This window comes from Ptychodera flava, chromosome 13, assembly GCF_041260155.1.
Source record: "Ptychodera flava strain L36383 chromosome 13, AS_Pfla_20210202, whole genome shotgun sequence".
NCBI classification, from domain to species: domain Eukaryota; kingdom Metazoa; phylum Hemichordata; class Enteropneusta; family Ptychoderidae; genus Ptychodera; species Ptychodera flava.
In genome coordinates, this window is record NC_091940.1 from 1282798 (window position 1) to 1306310 (window position 23513).

Below are 23513 nucleotides of genomic sequence, written 5' to 3' on the forward strand. Positions count from 1 at the left end.
ATTCGCTTGATACATGTCTGAGTTGTAGTTCAGGAGATGAAAAAATCGTAATAAAATGGCCACATGGTGGCCATATTGGATCGAATCACAAAACAAATCAATGTGCATATGTATGACATAGGTCAATGTCCTTGTACCAAGTTTGAATAAAATGGTTGAGATATGCCTGAGTTATGGCTCTGTACATGAAAAAATCGTAACAAAATGGCCGCATGGCGGCCATATTGGATCGTATCACAAACAATTGATGTGTATAGCTATGACATTGGTCAATGTCCTTGTACCAACTTTGGATAAAATCTGTAGAAACATGCCTGAGTTATGACTCTGTACATGAAAAAATCGTAATAAAATGGCCGCCTGCTGGCGGCCATATTGGATTGTATCACAAAACAAATCAATGTGCATATGTATGACATAGGTCAATGTCCTTGTACCAATTTTGAATGAAATTGGTTGAGATATGCCTGAGTTATGGCTCTGTACATGAAAAAATCGTAACAAAATGGCCGCCTGGCGGCCATATTGGATCGTATCACAAAACAAATTGATGTGCATAGCTATGACATTGGTCAATGTCCTTGTACCAACTTTAAATAAAATCTGTAGAAACATGCCTGAGTTATGGCTCTGTACATGAAAAAATCGTAATAAAATGGCGGCCTGGCGGCCATATTGGATCGTATCACAAAACAAATTGACGTGCATATGTATGACATAGGTCAATGTCCTTGTACCAATTTTGAATGAAATTGGTTGAGATATGCCTGAGTTATGGCTCTGTACATGAAAAAATCGTAACAAAATGGCCGCACGGCGGCCATATTGGATCGTATCACAAAAAGAATTGACGTGCATATCTATGACATTGGTCAATGTCCTTGTACCAACTTTGAATAAAATCAGTTGAAACATGCCTGAATTATGGCTCTGTACATGAAAAAATCGTAATAAAATGGCCGCCCTGGCAGCCATATTGGATCGTATCACAAAACAAATTGACGTGCATCTGTACCAAGTTTGAATGAAATCGCTTCAGGCATCTCTGAGATATCTGCGTGAACGGACGGACGGACGGACGCACACACGCACGCACGCACGGACGCACGCCACACACGCACGGACATGACCAAACCTATAAGTCCCCCCAGACGGTGTCCGTGGGGACTAATAAAACGAAAATATTAGATGATGTTCTTTGCTAGCATATGTAAGCATAAACACTAAAAACTTTATGTACTATTCATGTTTATATTATAACACATGTACCGGTAGTTTGTGAACAAGTTCTTTTTACAACATCAGGGGAGAATATGCCGTCAGTGATTATTTGTTGCCTACTGTTGTTTGGCAAATCACATGACCAAATGTTTATATTACATTTCTGTATCTAACAGAATAGTTTTATGTGGTATATAGGCAAGCTACACATGTATGTCCGTCCACATCAAAAACTCAAAATTCATAGGACCTACCATCTTGGTCTTTGGTGTACAGGTGCACCCAGGGATGGAGGTGAGAATTTGTTCAAATGAACATGTTCATGTCAAAGATGTGCAATAATGTGCAAAAATCTTGCAAATGGCAAAAGTTCAGTAACCACAGGCCAGATTTTGTTGAAAATTCGTATGCAGGTTCAATGAAGTGACTTACTTTGATTTGAACAAATTTTAGTGAAATTTTCGTAGCTGTATTTTGGGGCAATTTTTTAAAGGGCGTATGACATGAAAATTAAAACGGTTTTTGACCCTTTTTAGCTGTAGCACAATCCATCTATCATCGACTTGTCAAATTTCTTTGCCATTTGTGCATTTCTTGTGCATTAAATTCGCATTTTAAGATGCAGTATCGGCTGGCAACTTTTACTGCTTCCGCAATAATGCTGCCGCCATGTTGTTACATCATCAAAGGAACGCAGTTCGCCCGCAGGCTGGGGTACGGCCATACACAGCAATGGCGTTTGCTCCCGCCTGATGCAGATTTTGATCGTGTCAGCGAGCAGAGCGTTGGCATGAGCGACCTTTCCGAACCAATTGAGAAAAAAATAGGCGACAGTAATAACTTCCAAGTAGATATTAGGAATTGATAGCAAATTACGCCGTATAAGCCTGCCACACACAAGAGAAAGTAGCTATGTACGCTGAATAAAATTTCATTCGAAGCTGTTTGCTCAGCCATTCTCTTAACGGGAGATTTTTTCGGGACTTTTTTCCTTTTGTGCCGTTGTGCAAAATATTCAACATGTTTGGTATTTTTGCTTTGCTAGGGAAATTTCTCACCATGTGCACCGGATCGGTGAAAGTATTTTCCTCAATCATGCCCTTTTCACTGAAACATGCGTGTGGAGATCATATATGACACTGACAGTACAATGCAACGCCCGTACGTTAGCCCAAAGCATTGAAACACAGTGGCGTGACACACAGTGAAGGATGGCGGACAAGATAGATTTGTCTCCGTGTTGCCACTGGTTGGAAAATAAATATTTGTGGAATCTTTGGCTGTTATTTTGTTGGTTTCAATAACTAGCAGTGGTCTTTGGTATTGAGATATCGACTGGTTCAAGTATCGGTAAATCATTATGAGGGGCTAGTTTTGTGAGTGACGGACGGACGTGGCTGAGCAGTGTACACCCGGAGTGTACAATCACACGATCAACATTACTGCTTGTTCGAAATCAACATTTTAGAGACTTGGACTATTAATTTGTAGGTTTTTAGCTACTATAGAGTAGTTGGCTGTTTACAGTGATTAGTAGGCGAATTTTCTGACGGGCACCAGTAGGAGCCGACAGTGACGGGCAGTGAAATTATATTGACCAGCTCTTCACCCTCTGTGTTTGGCTTCTTTAAACTTTGGTCCCATAAGCTTTGCAATATGACTTTGATCTTCAAGTGTCACTTGAAGCCATCCAACACAACATGACAGCGTCCAAACTGTTGAGAATCCGTTTATCTTCATTCGTAACTTTTTCTGACGTGAATTTCTAGGCGTATGCAATCTTTGAAACTGTGTATAACTTGGCAGGAGGTACGAGTAGACCGAACAACTGTCTTGCATATGCCATGTGCATTAGACTCGTCAAAGCTGACAAAAATGTTTTGAAATAATTGACAGCTTGCGGATAGCATATTATTATAGAGATAGTGTCAATGACACTTGACTCCCAATTTTTTTATTGCAATCCACTGTATAGATGTATTTATGACCTGTAAATATACTGAACAAAATTGAACAAAATGGGCTCATGTTAGTCAGTTCATATATTATGAATACATCATACTAGACGAGTATTGTACATTAGCAAAAGAGAAACAAATACTTCTGGATATCATCAAGATTGAGAGATTAAAACATGCTGTGTCACATACTCTTGCCTACCTCAGTGTGCCAAGTTGACATTAGCTGGTCATAAAATGTTGGTAACCATTCAACCAAGGGCTGTGCAGCATTGCATTCATATAGAACTCTCCACTGCTGAACCAAATTAGCCTGTAATATACACATATTGAATACAAATACTCCAGATAACTTATTTCTTAATGTGTAGTGTGTTCAAGGGCTTTAGGAAAGGTAAGAGGCTACTGAATGTCACAAGGGTTCCGTTTGCTACAATAATAATGAAATAATAAAAAGCGGCAGAAAAAAATCTAACTGTTGTTTTTTATCACATATGAGAGATCCCAAACTTAGTGAAAGCATTATATACACCATATTATATAGGGCTCGAAATTATCGATAGTGTTACGTGCAGAGAGAAAACGACCAAAAGGGTGAACTCAGCAGTTTCTGTTTAAACAAAGTTTATTACGAAAATAAAACTAATTGCTAAGTCAGGAATAGAATACAAGCTTTAAAAGTGTACAGACTACTTATCTCAGCTGGGACGGCAAAGCTCCAGTCTCAGAGTTGTAACAGTCAGTCGGACTATTTAATGAACTTTCCTAATTAGGGATATATGTCTGATTTGACTCGATCAAAATTGACCAAACTTGGTATGTATATTAAAGATACTATTATTTAACATTATTGAAAGTCATTAAGCGTCTTAACTTTAGCCAATTCCTAATTTGCACATTTAATGAACTTTGCTAATTAGGGATATATATTTGAATTGACTGGACCGACGTTGATGAAACTTGCTACATGTATTTGGAGCTACTATGATACAACATTTTTGAAAGTCTTTAAGCATTTTTACTTCAGCCAATTCTGAATTTGCATATTTAATGAACTTTTCCAATTAGGGATATATATTTGAATTAACTTGATTTTAGTTGTTGAAACTTGCTATATACATCAAAGATACTGTGATATAATATTATTGAAAGTCAAAAGACATTTTTACGTCAGCCAATTCCTAATTTGCATATTAAATGAATTTTCATAATTAGGGATATTTATCTGAATTGACTTGATCAAAATTGATGAAACCTTCTATGTACATTAAAGACACAATAATACAATATTATTGAAAGTCATTAAGCATTTTCTCTTCAGCCAATTCTTAATTTGCATATTTAATGAACTTTCCTTATTAGAGAGATATATCTGAATTGACTTGACCAAAGTTGACAAAACTTGCTACATATATTGCAGATACCATGATACAACATTTATATTGACAATCATTAAGCATTGTTACTTAAGTCAATTCCTAATTTACATATTTAATGATCCTTGCTTATTAGGGATATATACTGGGATTTACTTGATCAAAGTTGGCAAAACATGCTATTTACATTGATGATTATACCTGGTTAAAACAATATCGAAAGCCATTTCACATTTTCATGTCAGCTAATTTATAATTTGCATATCTAATGAGCTTTCACAGCTCGGCATATATGGCTTGAAGGGCTTGGCCAACGGTAGTTACACTTGCTATATAAAATGGTGATACAATGACAGCAGTTAAAGAACTTTAATATTTTTATTTCAGCTAATTACATATTTGTATACTTCATGACCTTTTAGAATTAATCGGCGGTGATTATTGTTCATTATGTTGATCATAATACTTTCAATGAAGTTGCAAACATGTGACAAAGGTTCAAATTTACACATAACTGCAAAATATAATGAAACACTTGGGCATTTTCAGTTCATATCTGGTTAGGGTAATGATTGAGAGACGTGAACAAACTTTTGTAAATCATTTTTGTGGACGAAGATGAAATGAAAATGCTACTGATTTCATTCTCATTGTATATCAAAATTAAGAACCACATCCGATTGGACATTTTTTACGTACTGTGGTGGTAACCGGGGATTTTGGCCCACGATTTTCCACACCATGTGGTGTACGTGTGGGGTGGAAAATCGTTGATGTCGAAACCCCCGGCCCTGGCCACTACAAACAGCTAGGCTTACGTTGGTGTTAGTTGCTGTATATATATATAGACCAGTGTGTGTATATATATATATATATATATATATATATATATATACTGATTTTATATATATATATTTATATATATATATATATATATACACTGATTTTATACACTGATTTTTCATATGGCCTTTGTCTTTATTTAGAGTCTACTGGCTCACTGTGGTGACTATGAAGAAAGATTACAATATTTAGAAACATTGAAAAATCGTCTGGAAACCTTGATTAGTCCGCAGCTAATAAGAGCCTTCAATAATCACTCCTTAGGTATGTACAATTTTACTTCATCATTGTTGTGTAATTGGCACTGAGAGCATTGTATATGTATGCGAATTGTCATTTTTGCCTGTCCTGAAGAGACATGAGTTAGGTTGATGGCTTGGTTTTGCTGACTTTGAACTATTGCTGATGATACATATTTTTAGAATAATGAACTTTTTGACCAGATCTTTGAAGATGATTCATGAAAAAGACTTCTAGATATCTGATAAAAGTGTTTACAAAATGACAATGTAATAACTATGCACTAACTTTATCATATACCCATGGCATCAAAATTCAGTGGGTTGGCATATTTTCCATGTATGCCAGTGGGAGGGCAGTTACGAACAGCTCTACTTTCCCCTCCAAATTTTAGGACTACGTCAAAAATTAGTAAAATAGGTATATCAACCTTCAAAACATGTTTTGTGATGATTTTGTGAAATTGATGAAATTTGCCAGTTGGCCGCACCTGACTGTAGCAGACTCTCATACTATAAATACATCGACTGTCACAGCATATTGCATATGTGTGCAAGTCACTCCGTATCATATCAAAAAAATTTAGTCATTGCGACGTTTGAGCTGGGCGAAGCAAGCAAGTTATCATACATGTAAAACTCAGTTCTACTGTGAACAAAATGCAAGCTATGTTGTATAACTATCGTGAATAGCAGCATAACATAAATATTTTGTACCTTTCACTATGTCAGAAAGTCAGAAGGAAACAAACCAGTCAGAGAAACTGTGATCAGGATGATGCTGTCCAATTTTAATATTTGTCTCTTGGCACACACCAGATACTTATGACTGTCAGACAACATTTCCGTATCATTTTATATTCAGTTTTTAGCTACTATAGACTATAGTCTATAGAAGCTATTGGGATGGGTATCCGTCCGTCGTCAGTCTGTATGTATGTATGTATGTATGTATGTATGTATGTATGTATGTATGTATGTCTGTTTGTGAGGCGGTCCGTCCACTCAAATATCTTGAGAACTGCAGTACTTACTGATTTGATATTTGTTGTGTAGATGAAAAATATGATTTTTAGAAACTTCTTTTTTCAATTTTTTGATATTGTTGAAAATAGGCAAATTAATGCCAAAAAAGGCATTTTGGTTAAAAAATCTTCTTCATAACCGCTGATCAGACAGCTTTGTTATTTGGTATACAGGTCCCTAGGGATAACCCAACTTAGATTTGTTAAATTGTGATGAATATGCAAATGTGTATTTTTAAGGAATTTTTTTGTCATTTTTGGTCAAAATTTGACTTACATTGTATGTAATTCTTGTACTGTATAAACCCTATCAATTCACCCAGAAAAAAATAATTAATATGATTTTAAATAATGAATTAATTAGGAAATCATCAAAGCCAAAATAATTTTAGTGTGAATTATCAGAAAGTTCAACTTTTTTTGACAGTTCATAGTGAAATGCTTACCATCTTGGAGGATTAAAACATGTAAGGCAACTTTCCTGAATCCCAACTTTGACATATTCTGAACGCATTATTGTCCTGTATGTTATCTAAAAGAAATTGCTCAGTAATACTTTGTCATGATAGGGTGGTCAAATAAATAGAGACAGAGAAAGTTCTAATTTCCATTTATGGTTGACTTGGTAAGGATAAAACAAAATTACTTTTTGAGGAAAAAAATAGAGTGGTCAATTAAGAGAGTGGTCAAAGTGTATAGGGTTTTTATGGTAAAGCTGGGCTGTAAGATTCCTCATGTGCTATTTATAGCAATTATGCAATCTGTGTAAACAGTGCAATGAAAGCGTAACATGATTCCTTATAATGCTTTTGATGACCTTGAACTTCTTAAGTTTCAAACATTTGTCTCTTCAGTGTGCTTTGTGTGAGTACGTACAGTCTCAACTTATTCAACAGAACTTACTTACAATGTTGATTTGAAAGTTAAAATGTGCTTGGTTAATAGGATGAAAATACTGATAAAGATAACCAGTTTAAGATTCTTTATATCCACCTTCTTCATCAATACATGTGTCACAAAAGGTTATTCTCTACATACACAGCAGAGCTCTGTCAACTGTTGAGTCGCTTGTTTTTTCAAAACCGCTGGTCAGACAGCTTTTAATATTTGGTTTACAAGTCCGTAGGATGACATTAGTGAGATAATTTCATACAGTCAGGAAATACTTATTTTATTTCCATGTCTATAGTAGCTTCAGGGACTTTGGCCCTATGTTTATATTTAGTTTGCTTTTCACCACATTGTATGTCCATCCCTGCATTACGTAATTCAAAGTTAAATTTGGTTTTTGCCTATACATGCTTGAGAGGTAAGCTTATTTAGATTAAGATGCACTGTTGACCTACAGTGTCCAAACTTTTTTCATTGAACATGTATTGTACCGGTACATGTAGATAGGTGTACACTCCAAATACTAAGTATAAGTGGTGAGTGTAACAAGCAAATGTTTTTTAGTAAATAGCCGAAATTTATTTTCTGTTTGATGGACAATAGATCTGTATGAGAGTGAGTTGGCTTCATGGATCAATTAATTGTGATTAAATTGTGAGGCCAGTGTCATTGATTCTGTCTTTTTTATTTTCAACCAGAGTCGGCAACAGAATATGTACGAATTTTCCAGTCAATCAAGAGACTGCCGGAACTTCATACATACTACTGTAGATGTCATAAGGTAAACCGGATTTAAAATTATGATTATTCAACAAAATAGTGATGCCTCTGATTTTACCTCTCTCCATATCGGTGTGTATATGCACCCAGAACTATGGTGTATTTTATGTGGAGGTAGATACAGTGTAAGATGATGATAATAATATTTGTCACTGACATATTTCATCAGCGACCTACAGTCCATATGTGCCAATGCTTTTATTACACTCATATGTACGTATGAGTGTGTCTGTTGTTGTTGTGTCTGCGTGTGTATGCTGAAAAACTGTGTTGCATTTGGCTCATAAGTATGTGGATATTTTGTTGCCGTATTTTATACACGCAATGTTAATGTACATTGATCTGGTATTAGGCCCTCCAACTTACATTTACCGCACAATACCGCGGTTGGATTATTTTTGCCGACGTCAAAAAGTGGCTGACCCCCCTATTCCAAATTTGAAAACAGGGTGACCCCCCCTTGGCGCGACAAAGGTAAAAAAAAGGTGGACATAAATTATATATATATATATATATATATATATATATATATATATATATTATATATATATATATATATATATATATATATATATTTTACATTAAACATGTATTTATATTTTAAATAGTCATTCTATGTTTTAATGAAATTGTTGACGTGTCAGTTGTAAGATAGGAATTTCAAAGTGTCAATCTTAAAGTTTGAAGACAGTACATTTTGAATGAGCTGTATTTTGAATGAGCTGTGAATGTATTTCACACTTTCTATTCTTAACCAGATGTCCTGAACTGTTGTACAGAAATGGATGTCAATCATTAATATCAAAGAGGAAAAAGCAGTGAATCAAAAACTTTGATGGGTGTTAAGACTTGCCAACCATCCAATTAAATCTCCTGAGGAGCCATAGAGAGCTTTTTTAGCCAAATCTGATGTGCACAGTGTCTGAGAGGACCTTTTCTTGTAACATTGAAACTATAAAAGCACAGCTAATAATGACAAAAACTGCCTTTTTTAACTGTTATTTTGTTCATAAAAAAGCATCTTTCTACAGAAAACCTGTGTCACAAAGGAAAATAATTGCATCAATGAGAAGGAAAGATATCTTGTCATTTTTCTATCTCTAAAATAAGTCACTGTATCAAATATATATTGTGAAATATTTGTGCATGTTGCTTTCTCATACTGAATTCTCATAGAGAGAACAGAAAAGTATCAGGAATTTGTCATCCTTTTCATATGAAATGCAGATTTCATAATGGTACACTTTCACTTAGCAAACATCAAGATATCTCTGATTTATTAAAGTATGGCGCCCGAAGGGCGTGCCAAAAAATATGAAACATCCTGATATCTCTGATATATATGCCTTGTATATTAAAGTCATGCACCTGAAGGGCATGCTGAAAAATGTCTGATATATCAAAGTAATGAGCTTGAAGAGCACGCTGAAAAATATTGAATATACAGATATCTCTGATGTATGTATGCTTGATATGTTAAAGTTGGGCGTGCTGAAAAATATGACTGATTATCAAAGTTACGAGCCCGAAGGGTGCGCCGAAAAATACAACTGAATGATGAAATTTGTGACTGACACTAGCATTTTAGGCAATGATGAGCCTGTGTCAAAATTCAAAAACACCCTGACCCCCCTATTGGGCATTTCAAAAACATGGTGACCCCCCCTATCACCAAAGTCAAAAACAGGGTGACACCCCCCCCATGAATCCACACCCCCCCCACCCCACCCCCCCACCCCCCGTTCAAGCTGAAGAAACTGACCAGTCCCTAAAACATGTGCAATAGTCTCCCTATTTTCCATCACATTATTCTGCATGACTGCAGAGGACAGAACAGAGGAAAATTTTTCACAAATGCTATCTCCTCTTGGAATATTTGCAAGAAGTCTAGTATATATCATAATGAATCATGGGAAAGATCCAGGACCATACTATATACCATTTAATGTTTGGATATTAGAATAACTTTAAACTATCTTAAAGACACAAACAAAAGATGAAAAGTTCACTTTATTTGCAACAGAAGATGATTCTACATATTTTAAAATTCTGAGGGAGCATGTTTTAGTATGATGTTGCTTTTAGAATAGATTATAATCTCACATAACATCTTATATATTTCATATTTAATATCAATCCTTTATAATATAATAACATTCAGAAGAATCAATATTATAGCAGAGTTTTCACCTGACATAACAGGGCTCAAAATTAACTTTTTTCCTTGGTTGTCCACTTGGGCTGCCATTTTCTGACGTCGGTAGCCCAGTGACAATGGCTAGTAGCCCATACATATTTTAGTTGAGGGATATCTTTGTTTGTAAACCAGACAAGAAAAAGCTATTTTTCAAGATTCCACCCTTAAAGTGATTTTCTAGTCATTTGACAGCGTGTTCATTTTTAGCCGGATGCCGGCCAAATTGACCGGCTACTTTCGTATTTTGCCGGCTACTTTTCAACACTGTTTCGCTCTCTGGCCCGGAAATTCTGGTTTTGATAACAATAATTAGATTTTTTGGTGGTCTTGCAAGACGCAGATAATATTTCAGAAGTGCCGATGTGGCTATATGTAGTCTAGCAATTTATTACGCGGTGAACTTGTTGCTATCACTGTAGTACCGCAATCAGCGAACGTGTTGTACTGTACACCGTGACTAGGAATCGCTCTCGAGGTCAACCTCGCTCGCCCGATCACAGCCCGAATTATTCCGACGTTCACATCGGGTATAGCCGAAAATTGGACTAACAGTACAATTACGTTATGCCCGCGAATAGCCGACCATTTCCGAATGAAGCCGACTTTTGTTTCGCTCAAACGCGGAAGAGAAAGTCGACGCTCGAGAGCTTTGGTTTTCTGCGTAAGAGTAGGGCCTAGTCTGATGGGTTTGGTAGGTTTTTGATCAAATCTAAAGCGACCACAAGTTACTGAGTCTCATTTTTCATACTTTCGAAACGCCACGTCAATCTATCCCATGGTCGATCACGATGTCAACTCAAGTCGATCGACATCGCGTTTTGTGGAGGGGCCGTGGTTGTGTGCATCGCGGAAGAGAAAGTCGACCCTTGAAAACTTTGATTTTCTGACTTTGTCTGTTGGTTTTGGGAGGTTTAGATCAATTCTAAATAAACAAAAAATTACTTGGTCTCACTTATCGTACTTTCAACGCTACGTCGATCACAGTGTCAAATTTCAGGTCGACCGATATCGCGTTGTGTGTACGATTGACTACCGGTGCTTTGTACACACACAGTGTAGTACAGGCTGGCGTTCAGTGTCGTTAGTTTTTGGTTTTATCAAACATGAACACTGAAATTTAGCTCTCTTTTCCAATTATATTCAACATCAGCGAAAATCAATAATAATCTCGCGGATTCGTTTATTGTGAAATTAGTACAGTGAATTAAAATCACTGAAAATTGTGTTCCTATAATCCATTGAATTGAATAAACTCTTTGATTTTACTGTATCTTCAATCAAGTTTATTTAAATCAGTAAAACACTTTGTGCAGCCAGGCTCGTCAGGATTCTAGCGGATCGTTTTCTGGGTTGTGAAAACCCCTATTCTATGATGTATTTCAAAATGTTTGTTCAAATCATGAGCTAAACATAATTCTACACAACAGTCTGGTGAAATTTTGCTATTATCCATGTCAACTGAATGCAGTTGACAGGCCCGAGTTATATAATCTTTTCTGACTTTTTTAAACTTTATCCCTTGAAAACATGTTGTAATTGGCAATGATAATGATTATTCTGTATGCTGAAATGGTCTTAAAAACTGTACAAGAATGCATAAAATTACTCCAAAATGTCTTCAAAATTTAAAATTTCTTGCCGGGGACGGGGACCCCGTCCCTGAAACCCTCTCCCCCTTTGTGTATGTTGAAATAGCCTTTTATACACTTGTATAAGAATGCATGAAATTGCTCAGAAATGTCTTCAAATTTAAAAATAATCCTTAACACTCTCATGCTGAAATGGTCTTTCCGTACAGTACAATACTGCATGAAATTACTCCAAAATGCCTTCAAATTTAAAAATTTCTTGCACACAGGAACCTCCCCCTGTGTGTATGTTGGAATAGCTTTTATACACTGTATAAGAATGCATGAAATTGCTCAGAACTGTCTCCCCCGCCCGCCCAGGGATTCTGGTTGCACACAGAAGCTAACCGCCTACTTTTCTGAATTTTCCGCCTACTTCAAAAATTTTTGAGAACCCTGAATTTGATGTGAATATTGCACACCTTTAATACCCAAGGAAACAGGTATAATGGACGTTGGTGACCCATTGACAACCGATTTCACTGTCAGAGCTAGATGCAAATTTGTGATAGTTGTCATGACAACAATATGACCTTCTCAGCACTGGGGCGTACTGTAGCAGGGCAAATAGACCGTGGGCTTTCTGTAGAGAGGAGGCATATGATTTCTATGTAATTGTAATTGATATATTATGATCAAAATGCAACAAAAATGCATTTTCATAGGCTATCATTTCCTGTAGCTGTCATTCAAGTATGGTAGTTCAGATATAGATTTGTTGCAAAGTTCTGCCGCAGGGTCATCTCCGTAATTTTCATAACAAAGTCATAGTCTTGCCTTTCTGTGTCCAGCTTGGTTTGACTGCTTCAGGTGGTCCAAAAGTGACAGACTGGACATGGCATGCCAAGTACTGATTGAATTTCAGGTCCCAAGCTTTGGTAGTCGGTGTGGGCTACCATTTCATTGACTTTGGTAGCCTCAGAGAAAAGTTGGTAGTCTGTGGACGCTTCACTACTGTTATGTGGGTCATTTTCCCCCACACTCATCATGACCTGAGTTCAATTAGTCTAGAACATTCTCAAGGTCACTGCCCTTAATGACCTCACAACCTGGAATTCAACTAGTCATGTTTGGAATGTTCTGGAAATTTACTGAGTTGTGCAAAAGAGATAATTTTAGAACAGTAATTAGCATGTTCAACAAATCTGAAATTTTGGCAAACCATAAGTCATTCATGGATAATTTTAATATTACAACAAAGGATGACCATAATAAGTTGCCTAGCTTATACTGGATACCAAAGCTCCACAAAGCACCTTACAAAGCTAGGTTTATCGCAGGATCTTCAAAATGTTCAACAACAGAGTTATCGAAGATACTGACTTCTGTTCTTTGTACTGTTAAACGGGGACTTCAATCATACTGTGATGTTGTCTTTCTCGGAGTGGTATAAATCAAATGTGGATATTAAAAAATTCGAAGGAACTCTTGGAAAATTTGAAATCAAGATCTGTTTCAAAAATAACATCTATTAAAACTTTCGATTTTTCCACATTGTATACCACAATACCACATGATAAATTAAAAGAACGCTTGAAAAACATCATCAACCAAGCATTTTTCTACAAAAACGGTTCACGCCGTTACAAATATGTGGTATTGGGGTATAATTCGACATATTTTGTTAAAAATACAACTAACGCTAAAGTGTTTTATACCGAGAAAGACATTATCAGTATGCTTGATTTCCTCATTGACAACATATTTGTTGAATTTGGAGGACACATTTTCCAACAGTGTATAGGAATTCCCATGGGCACTAACTGTGCTCCCTTACTTGCCGACTTATTTCTGTTCTCATACGAGGCAGAATTTATCCAGAACCTTATCAAGCAGAAAAAGGTCTCTGTAGCTCGTACTTTCAACCTTACATTTAGATACATAGACGATGTTATTTCATTGAATAACTCTGAATTCAGTAAATATCTCGCTATGATTTATCCTCCAGAATTGGAGATTAAAGAAACTACAGAAACGGCCTCTTCTGCTTCATATCTGGACATTTACTTGAATTGGACTCCAATGGTCACCTTTCTACTAGGCTATATGACAAGAGAGATGATTTCAACTTTAGTATAATTAATTTTCCACACCTCATCAGTAATATTCCACTCTCACGTGCTTATGGGGTATACATTTCCCAGCTTATACGATATGCAAGAGCATGCAGTTCATATGGTGATTTTGTAGAGAGACATGGCCATCTCTCTTTCAAACTGTTAAATCAAGGTTACACCAGAGCAAGACTTGTCTCTACATTCAAACGCTTTTTTGGCAGGTATCGCAAGCTGGTAGATAAATACAATATCTCTCTTCGACAAATGATCACTGATGGCATCGGTGACATGGGGCCTTAGTTAGTGACCACTACCTATCTGACTTACAGATTGATATATGGCGGGTGCCACATGTGGGGCAGGATGCGCTTACTATTTTCGAAACACCTGACATCACTTCTTGGTCTTTTGGCCAGAGGTCCATATATCTTTCTTTCATGAATTTGACTTTGTTTGTGTACCGTCTATTTACTGTCTGTTCTGTGCTGTTTTGTGTCTATGTTTACAACTATTGTCTTACAAATTTTGACCTAGTGTTATTGGATTATGGATTGGTATGATTGCGATTATGTCAATAAAAGTTCTAGATTGTTCTTATATACCCTTATGTAAGCACATATGTATAAATAGGGACGTGCACAGCTTGCAGTCAGACATTTGGGATTGTGTCTCTTGTGTGTTACTTCAAGTCTTTGGAAACTCCAGCAGTATTAATTTTCAAGACTTTTCAAGACCTTCACTGCCAACGCTGGATTTATACTGTGGACTTTGTGCAACTTCAAGCCTGCAAGCCAAAGGACTGTTCATTCATCCGACTGACTGTTACAACTCTGAGACTGGAGCTTTGCCGTCCCAGCTGAGATAAGTAGTCTGTACACTTTTAAAGCTTGTATCCTATCCCTGACTTAGCAATTAGTTTTATTTTCGTAATAAGCTTTGTTTAAATGGAAACTGCTGAGTTCACCCTTTTGTTCGTGTTCTCTGCACGTAACAAAATTGGGGGCTCGTCCAGGATACGAACATTTTGAGCCGTTTGACAACATTTTGCCTGCCTTTTTCAAAACTACTGTATAATGTGAACTCAGCGAAATTCAAGCATGGCGGAATTCAAGCCATACAAATTTATGGAGGACCTTGATCAGGACACATTTGATTCCCTCAAAAAAGACAACCTCATAGCACTGGCCAATTTCCTTTGAGTAGAAGTTAAACGATCTATGTGCAAGCGAGAAATACAGTTCAAGATTGCAAAACATTTAGTTAATTCAGGCCATTTTGAGGAGTCTGCCTTAAAAGATTATGAGCCTGAGTCTTCCTTTGAACTCAGAAAATTAGAATTAGAAATACAGGCAGATTTGGCATGTGAAAAGTTACAAATGGAAGAAAGACAGAGAGAGAAAGAATTAGAAATGAAAGAAAAAGAATTAGAAATGAAAGAAAGATTAGAAATGAGACGTTTAGAGCTTGGACAGTCAGGAAAATTCTTCCCTTCAGACGGTTTTGACATCACTAAGCATTTCAGGTTAGTTCCCCCTTTCCAAGAAAAGGATGTTGACAAATATTTTCTCCATTTTGAGAAAATTGCTCAGAGTGTGAATTGGCCTAAGGAGTTCTGGTCTGTGCTTTTGCAGAGTGCTTTGGTGGGTAAAGCCAGAGAAGTTTATATTCAGTTGTCAGTAGAGCAGGCTTCAAATTATGATTCTGTGAAGGAATTAATTCTCAAGGGCTATGAGTTGGTGCCTTAGGCTCACCGTCAGAAATTTAGGGATTGTGAGAAGGTGAAGGATCAAACATGCCGAGATTCCCCAGCACAAATGCTGTAGGTTAAAAATCATTTCCATATGAAAAGATACCTTACTTGAGATGTGAACTGACTGTCAATCGGTGATTGCTCTACAAATATCACGGGTGATGTCATATTCATAAACATTGTGATCTATTGTTCTACTTGATCGATAGTTTATTTACTTTCTGGGGGTCATAAGCCGTTAATTCGGCAATGCGGAATTTTTCCGCTCTCAGGGGATTAGTCTACCTACATGGTTTGTGCCGGCCATTCCCCTCATGAACTTATGTTGAATTTGCTTGAACAAAAGAACAACTGTTTGATCGTTGGTGTTCTTCTGAAAAGGTCAGTCAGAATTATGAAAAATTACGACAACTTGTTTTGATTGAGGAATTTAAAAGGTGCATTCGGAGTGACATCAAGACGTTTATCAATGAACAAAAAGCAGATACACTAGAGGTTGCTGCATGTTTGGCCGATGATTATTCATTGACCCACAAATCTTCATTTCTCAGCAAACCATCCCAGTCCTTTTCATACAGAAACAATGCAGGTAAATTTAACTCCTCCTTTTCATCCAAGGATTTCTCAAAGGAGAGTTGGAAATCAAATGACAATAGATCACAGAGTTCAAGTAACACTTCCACATCATGAGATCCCAAGTCTCAATCTCCTTCTGACAAACAGTTTGGTACACTTTCTTGTAATTATTGTAAGAAAGATGGCCATTTAGTGTCAGATTGTTTCAAATTGAAAAGAAAGCGTGAAGGTCAAAGTGGTCAAAGTGGATCTAAGCCAACCGGCTTTATTTCTTCATCAACTCAATCAGAGTCTAATAATGTGTGTAACACATTTTCTGAGGTTAAACCCCTCTTATCCCCAATTAATGAGGTCAAGGTCAATTCTTCTCAAGATAGCATTATGGGTATTTTCGAACCATTTATTCATGATGGTTTTATATCACTTTCTAGTGATTTTTCTTCCGCTACCCCTGTCAAAATTTTAAGAGATACCGGGGCTTCCCAGTCTCTTTTATTTGCAGATACCCTGCCGTTTTCTGAAAAGTCATTTTCAGGTTCTAAAGTTCTTATTAAGGGGTAGATTGTAATGACTACATTTCTGTTCCTCTCCATAATGTCTATTTGTCTTCGGACTTTGTTTCTGGACCTGTGACTCTAGGTATTAGGCCCTTTTTGCCTTTTGAAGGGATTTACTTTCTTCTTGGAAACAACCTTGCTGGGGACAAGGTCATTACTAATCCACTTGTGACTGATAATCCTATTTTAGATCAGAATCCAGAGCCAATAGAAGAGGAAATTTCCGTCCTTTTCCCTTCATGTGCTATTACTCGAGCAATGTTAAAGAAAACTTCTGAGAATCAAAATATTCTCAAAAATAATGTCACAGATGTTGACTTAAATGACACCTTTCTCAGCCAGGTGTTTGACACGGATCATTCTGTTATCCCTCATGGATTTAAAACTTCCAGTAAAACTTATGCTGACCAAGGTCAGACATTTTCTAGACCAAATCTCATTGCAGAACAACACAAAGACCCAGATATTTTGTGTTTGTTTGACAGGTTAGATGACGAAGGTGAAACTTCAGATAGATCTGTTTCCTATTATTAGTCCGGGTCAATTGTCATTCCGTGTGTTTTGAGTGAAGATTTTTGCCAACCTAGCTCATCGATTTACTAAATGGCCAAGATTTTCAAAAAACATTGTTTGCATTTTTTCTGACAACTCTGAAGGTCATTTCAAGGTCATTTCCTTAAAATCGACAAAAATTGTTTTTTCTTAGCCATAAAAAGACTTTATGGCCAGTTTGCAACCATATTACCTTTGAGAACATGCATTTTGATGTGAATTATTCCTTACAATCATTAACATTGAGGTTTTTTGAAAAAAAATCCGGTTATTGTATTAAAAATATATAGAACTACTTTACCAAAGGTCAATTGAAGGTCATATGAAATTTCTTTCTAATTTTCGTAGAAATGCCCTCCATATCTTAAAACATCACAATGATTATCTTGTATACAATTTCAGAATCATAAAACTTATACAACATTCTCAGGAAGTCAGATGTCTAACATTTCCTGTCAAAGGTCAATGACTTTTAATGCCATAATCGCTAATCTGAAGAAAGTTTTGTTATAAAAGTAATACGATCACACAGCAACTTCAAAACTTTGATAACTCTGCATGAGTGACTTTCAAAAAAAACCAGAGATTTTCATGCTTAAGTTGTTAATCATCATCAAAACCATCAACAAAATTAAAAGTGTCACTTATAGGAGGTGAACAGTTCGGACAATAATTTTCATCAGCCTCACAGTGACACATTTCCGTACATGTGATGTCATTGCATTCGTCTTGCAAGAGCAGATATTTGTTTTGTATATATTTTGTTTACAAGAATATCTGATCAAATGCACAACAGCTTCAGGGAAAGGAGGAAGCATGCTATGGGTATGAATGTGTTTTCCTCCAGCTTCCATTGTTAGTCTGCTGGAGGTGGCAAGTCGGGTTAGGCAATGATATCATTTTCCATATCATTGTTTCATAACGGGCTCTGAGAATTGCTTGGGTAAGACTGCCTTTGGTTGGTGTACTTCTTGAAATGATATTGCTTTTCTCAAATTTTGGCAGCGTTGAACACTACTCTAACATTTTCCTCTGTACTTTCCTCAACAACTCCCTGTATTGCAGCATCTTTAGTAGCATTTAGCAAAGCCAATTCTGGTTCACTGTACATGTGACTGAAAGTTTTGGCGAAGTTATTTGCATGTAATGTCAGTTATGTGAAATATGTATATGTGAAATGCAGCCACAAAATGTCAAGAGTCCGTGACAATAAAATATCGAGTAAATAGCCTGTGGATAACGATTTCTGAGAAGCTACTAACACCGTATATGACTAATCTCGTCGTTTTTAACCCTAAATAATCTACGGACTTCCAGTGTCTCACACAATAAAGGTTCAACCCGTTGTTCATGAATCATTTTTCGTACTCAGTATCAATATTTTAACAATGGGTGTCTTGGTTAGTACAACATTGTACGTACTGGAGTTGATTTTCAAAAGCCACAGGTAATAGCCTATATTTCTCAGCGCAGAGGCTTAGTTTTGATAAATTGCTTCTGCATGTAGCCTATGATTAGCAACAAGTCTCTAATCCAGGAGTTTCATTAGAGCCGGCAGCTGGCGAAATTGACCGGTTACTCTCACGATTTCGCCGGCTACTTTTTGGAAATTTGAACTCTTTCATAGCTTAAATATTTTTTACCTTCGGAAATGATACGGACAAGTTTCACAAGCTGTGTAATCAAACTTTTCAACGGCTTTTATGTGAAACAAAATTTAGAAGACGAGCGACTACTACGATCGCCTTGTACTACGATGCAGCACGGTCTTGCGTATACTGCCTCAATAAGAATCGGAATTGCAATTGACGATTCTATTGGCTACCTGAATTGCTGATTCCTATTTGGTTACCTTTATATGCGCTAATGAAAACGTGCATACTACACCTGTCGGCCGTCGTTAGCTCAACTCAAAATGGTCGATGAACAAATGAAGACGGAAGCGATCGCAAGGTCAAGCTTCGCTGTACGATCCTCGGTTTTGAAGTGAACCAGAAACACTGCTGACTATTCCCCTGAAAATACTAGAAATTCAAGTAACTGTAAGCTGTGTAAAGTAAATGTTAGTAAATTTTAGCTCGTTTTTGGACACCGTGGTGCTAAGCACCAAAGGTGTCCTTTGTCGCCACAATGTCTGTGTGTGTGTCCGTCTGTCCGTCCGTCTGTCCGTCTGTCCGTCCGTCCGTCCGTCCGTCCGTCCCTCCGTAGACAGATTTTGTTCCACTCGTAACTTAAGAACCCTAAGTTCCAATGTCATGCAATTGGTATTTGGTATTATCATGATGAGACTTAGATCTGATTAGATTTTGGTGGGTGTGGCTTATTAATTAATTGCTCATTTGCATATTTTATGATCTAGTGGTCAGAACCAGTAAGGCCTTTGACGATGCTGAAGTTAGACACGGTTTCGGATTCAGTTTCGGATTCGGTTTCGGATTCGAGAGACTGAAAGAAATTTTATATTTTCAGCCAATTGTTACACTGTGGAATACTGGATTTTCCTTACTTTCCCTGGACCTTTTTTCAGCTAAAATAATATCTAATCACACTAGACAAAGTGAAAATAAGATCACAATAAAACAATGCATATATTTCATGGCATAAATTGTGTGCATATATTCACAAGTAAAATGGTTAAAAAATAGAAATTACAGAAAGCTTCAAAGCACTCTAATTTAAAATTTAAAGGAAGTGTCGAGCAAGGAAAACAATATTTACAAAAACATACTTTAATCATTTTATATGTCACAATGTGTGTCACATGGTTTAATGTTAATATGTTGTATTAATTTGATGTTTTGATTGATGTTGTTTTACATAAATTGCATTTTGAATGTACCATACTAAACTCTCGGACTAAACTATCAGTTAATATGTTACGTAATAAAGATAGCATTGAATGCATTTCTTTGAATTGTGCGTAGTACTGTTAGCTTGAATAGTCTGAACTGCATAATGCCCATAATTGAGATCGACAGCTCATAAGTTGTAACTTTTGACTGATTTTTCAGCAGTTTTGTCTTGTGTAGTCATGCATTACAGTTCCTAAAGTGTTTTGATTTTTTAAACTTTATAAATTATGATTATATATGAAACATTTATGTCATGAAATACATGCTACATTTATGTGATAAAATACATGCTATTTGTGCAGTAATTTCATCTAGTTAAAATATCTCCTTGTGTATCAGTAGTTATTATATTCTTCAAAAAAATAATAACATAAGCTTGAAATATAATAATCGCAAACATACCATTCCATAATCCAATCACAGTAGGTCGGAATTCGCAAGACAATAGTTGTAAACTAGACACAAAACAGCACAGAACAGACAGTAAATAGACGGTACACAAACAAAGTCATATTCATGAAAGAAAGATATATGGACCTCTGGCCAGAAGACCAAGAAGTGATGTCAGGTGTTTCGAAAATGGTAAGCGCATCCTGCCCCACATGTGGCACCCGCCATATATCAATCTATAAGTCAGATAGGTAGTGGTCACTAACTAAGGCCCAATGTCACCGATGCCATCAGTGATCGTTTGATGAAGAGAGATATTGTATTTATCTACCAGCTTGCGATACCTGCCAAAAAAGCGTTTGAATGTAGAGACAAGTCTTGCTCTGGTGTAACCTTGATTTAACAGTTTGAAAGAGAGATGGCCATGTCTCTTTACAAAATCACCATATGAACTGCATGCTCTTGCATATCGAATAAGCTGGGAAATGTATACCCCATAAGCACGTGAGAGTGGAATATTACTTATGAGGTGTGGAAAATTGATGATACTAAAGTTAAAATCATCTCTCTTGTCATATAGCCTAGTAGAAAGGTGACCATTAGAGTCAAATTCAAGTAAAATGTCCAGATATGAAGCAGAAAAGGCCATTTCTGTAGTTTCTTTAATCTCCAATTCTGGAGGATAAATCATATAAAACTATTCTCAGTTATTCGAATCCGAAACCGAATCCGAAACTGAGTCCAACTTCAGCATCGTTGGCCTTTCAACCTCATGCATTGAGCAGCCATACTTTCTGTGTGTCGCTACGAGATTCAGTTCCTGCTACGTCTATCTACAGTCACACCAGTGGAGCCAGTACGACATTCGGTAAGAGGTTTATTTTTGTATCCGTATTTAGAGCATGTGTTAACTTTGCGTGTACCGATAATAACTGTTAGTGAATGAGAGGTGAGATTGTGAGAAGCTGTGTGCGGAAAGAAACGGCCTCGAAGGTTATCCAAAGCACGTCACTAATAAGTCGTGTTAAAACTGATAAGTCGTGTTAAAACGTGTGGCAACATCTCACCACACATCGAGTATACAGTATGGGCCCTAATTATGGTCTAGTTTAAAAAGAGTATCTAAATTTACGAGCGATCGACTGTAATAGTGTTTTCAATATTCACGGAGTTCATTCGAAAAATGTTAGTCGCGTGATGACGACGCCATTGTTTTACAATTGGGGCTTGGGCGTGCATTAAAAACAACCGTTCCCCTGATTTCTACCACACTTCGATTGAAATGATTCTTATAGTGGAAACTGAAAGTTCAACCCCGATTTGCGAGAATTTTTGGTTGTTTTTGGGCATCGTAACTTTTGTGGAGTACGAGTCGGGGGCCCCTGTAAGGTTGTGCCGTCACGGACATAGCGGAGTAAGCGAAATGTGGTGTTTACATCATGGTTCAAACTAGGATATATTTTCATTTTAATATACCGAGTCTGAAAACAAATGACCCTCCTGGTTTCACTTTAGTAAATTACTATATCTTGTATTTTCACTGATATCGTGAAACTTGCCAAAATGTCTCGATAGAACTTGCAGACCATGCTGTTAAACACAATGGCGTTTGTTATGCCCAATCAGATTGAGCGTTCTTCCGCACGCTTTCCAATACATTCGACATTACATAGTACAAGATATCGTAAGACGTAATCGTTGCTATGATTGGCGGAAGCGTTTTCATGCCCTTCGGCATGTCGATAGGGGCCATGAGGTAAATTTTCTCAGTAAACGCAATATCAAGAGAAATACGAGCGTGCGGAAGTGGGGCAAAGAATATGTAAAGACATTTAACACTTCTAAATAAACAACAATTATCAAACGTTTATAACCCATGTGTTGCAAAATGTAACTGGCGCTTTTCTTTCCGACCATTGTACAGCGGTGCACGGACAGTGGGCTATCGCCACCGGAAATATTCACAATATAGCAAGGCATTTCTGTGTTCAAGATATGACGGTCGATGAATTTCATTCGGTTGTAAAACGAATTTTAAAATCACCCTCTGTGTCATAGTGTGGCGTTCAAATTATGGCTAAACATTTCAGTTTAAAATGTTGAAAAATGAAGTGTAGTCCACAGTTTGTTTCAACACATGCATATTTATTACTGGTATGTTATTTCATTTCAATAATTTAGCCCATCTTTAGTGTGTATTTTTTTTATTTCTTTAGTCCATATTTGTTTAGCAGTGTTCTAAAATTTTTGAACAATTTGCAAATTATTCTGATGATATTTCAGATGCATATATTTGTGGTGATGATAACATAGTTGGTACTTTGTACAAAGATTGTGAATTTTGTGCAGTCCAGCTGCAATTGAAACATCAACTGATAATGGTGTATTAGTTTCCTATTGGATTTATCTGTCAGAATTGCACAAATCTGTGCTGAATTAGAATAATGACGCTGATCAAGAATCGCATCTGATTATCAGTTTTACAGTGGCTATTGGGAGAATGTTGTTCGCAGAGGAAATGCATAATGTGCATTGAATGTAAAATCAAAATATTTAATATGAAATTTAAATCATTTTAGTGAATCATAGCTAGACAACCTATCTCTGACATATTTTTCTTT

General features: G+C 36.6%; 1 protein-coding gene across 3 annotated transcripts in view; it reads left to right on the top strand.

The window, feature by feature from the left end:
• Positions 1–23513, top strand: part of LOC139147056 (conserved oligomeric Golgi complex subunit 7-like) — a 148812-nt gene that overhangs the window by 44162 nt on the left and 81137 nt on the right. For all 3 annotated transcript variants that reach the window (XM_070717905.1, XM_070717907.1, XM_070717908.1), the window contains 2 exons: positions 5542–5662; positions 8252–8334. In XM_070717905.1, coding sequence (XP_070574006.1) covers positions 5542–5662; positions 8252–8334 — 204 coding nt within the window. The remainder of the gene's footprint in view (positions 1–5541; positions 5663–8251; positions 8335–23513) is intronic.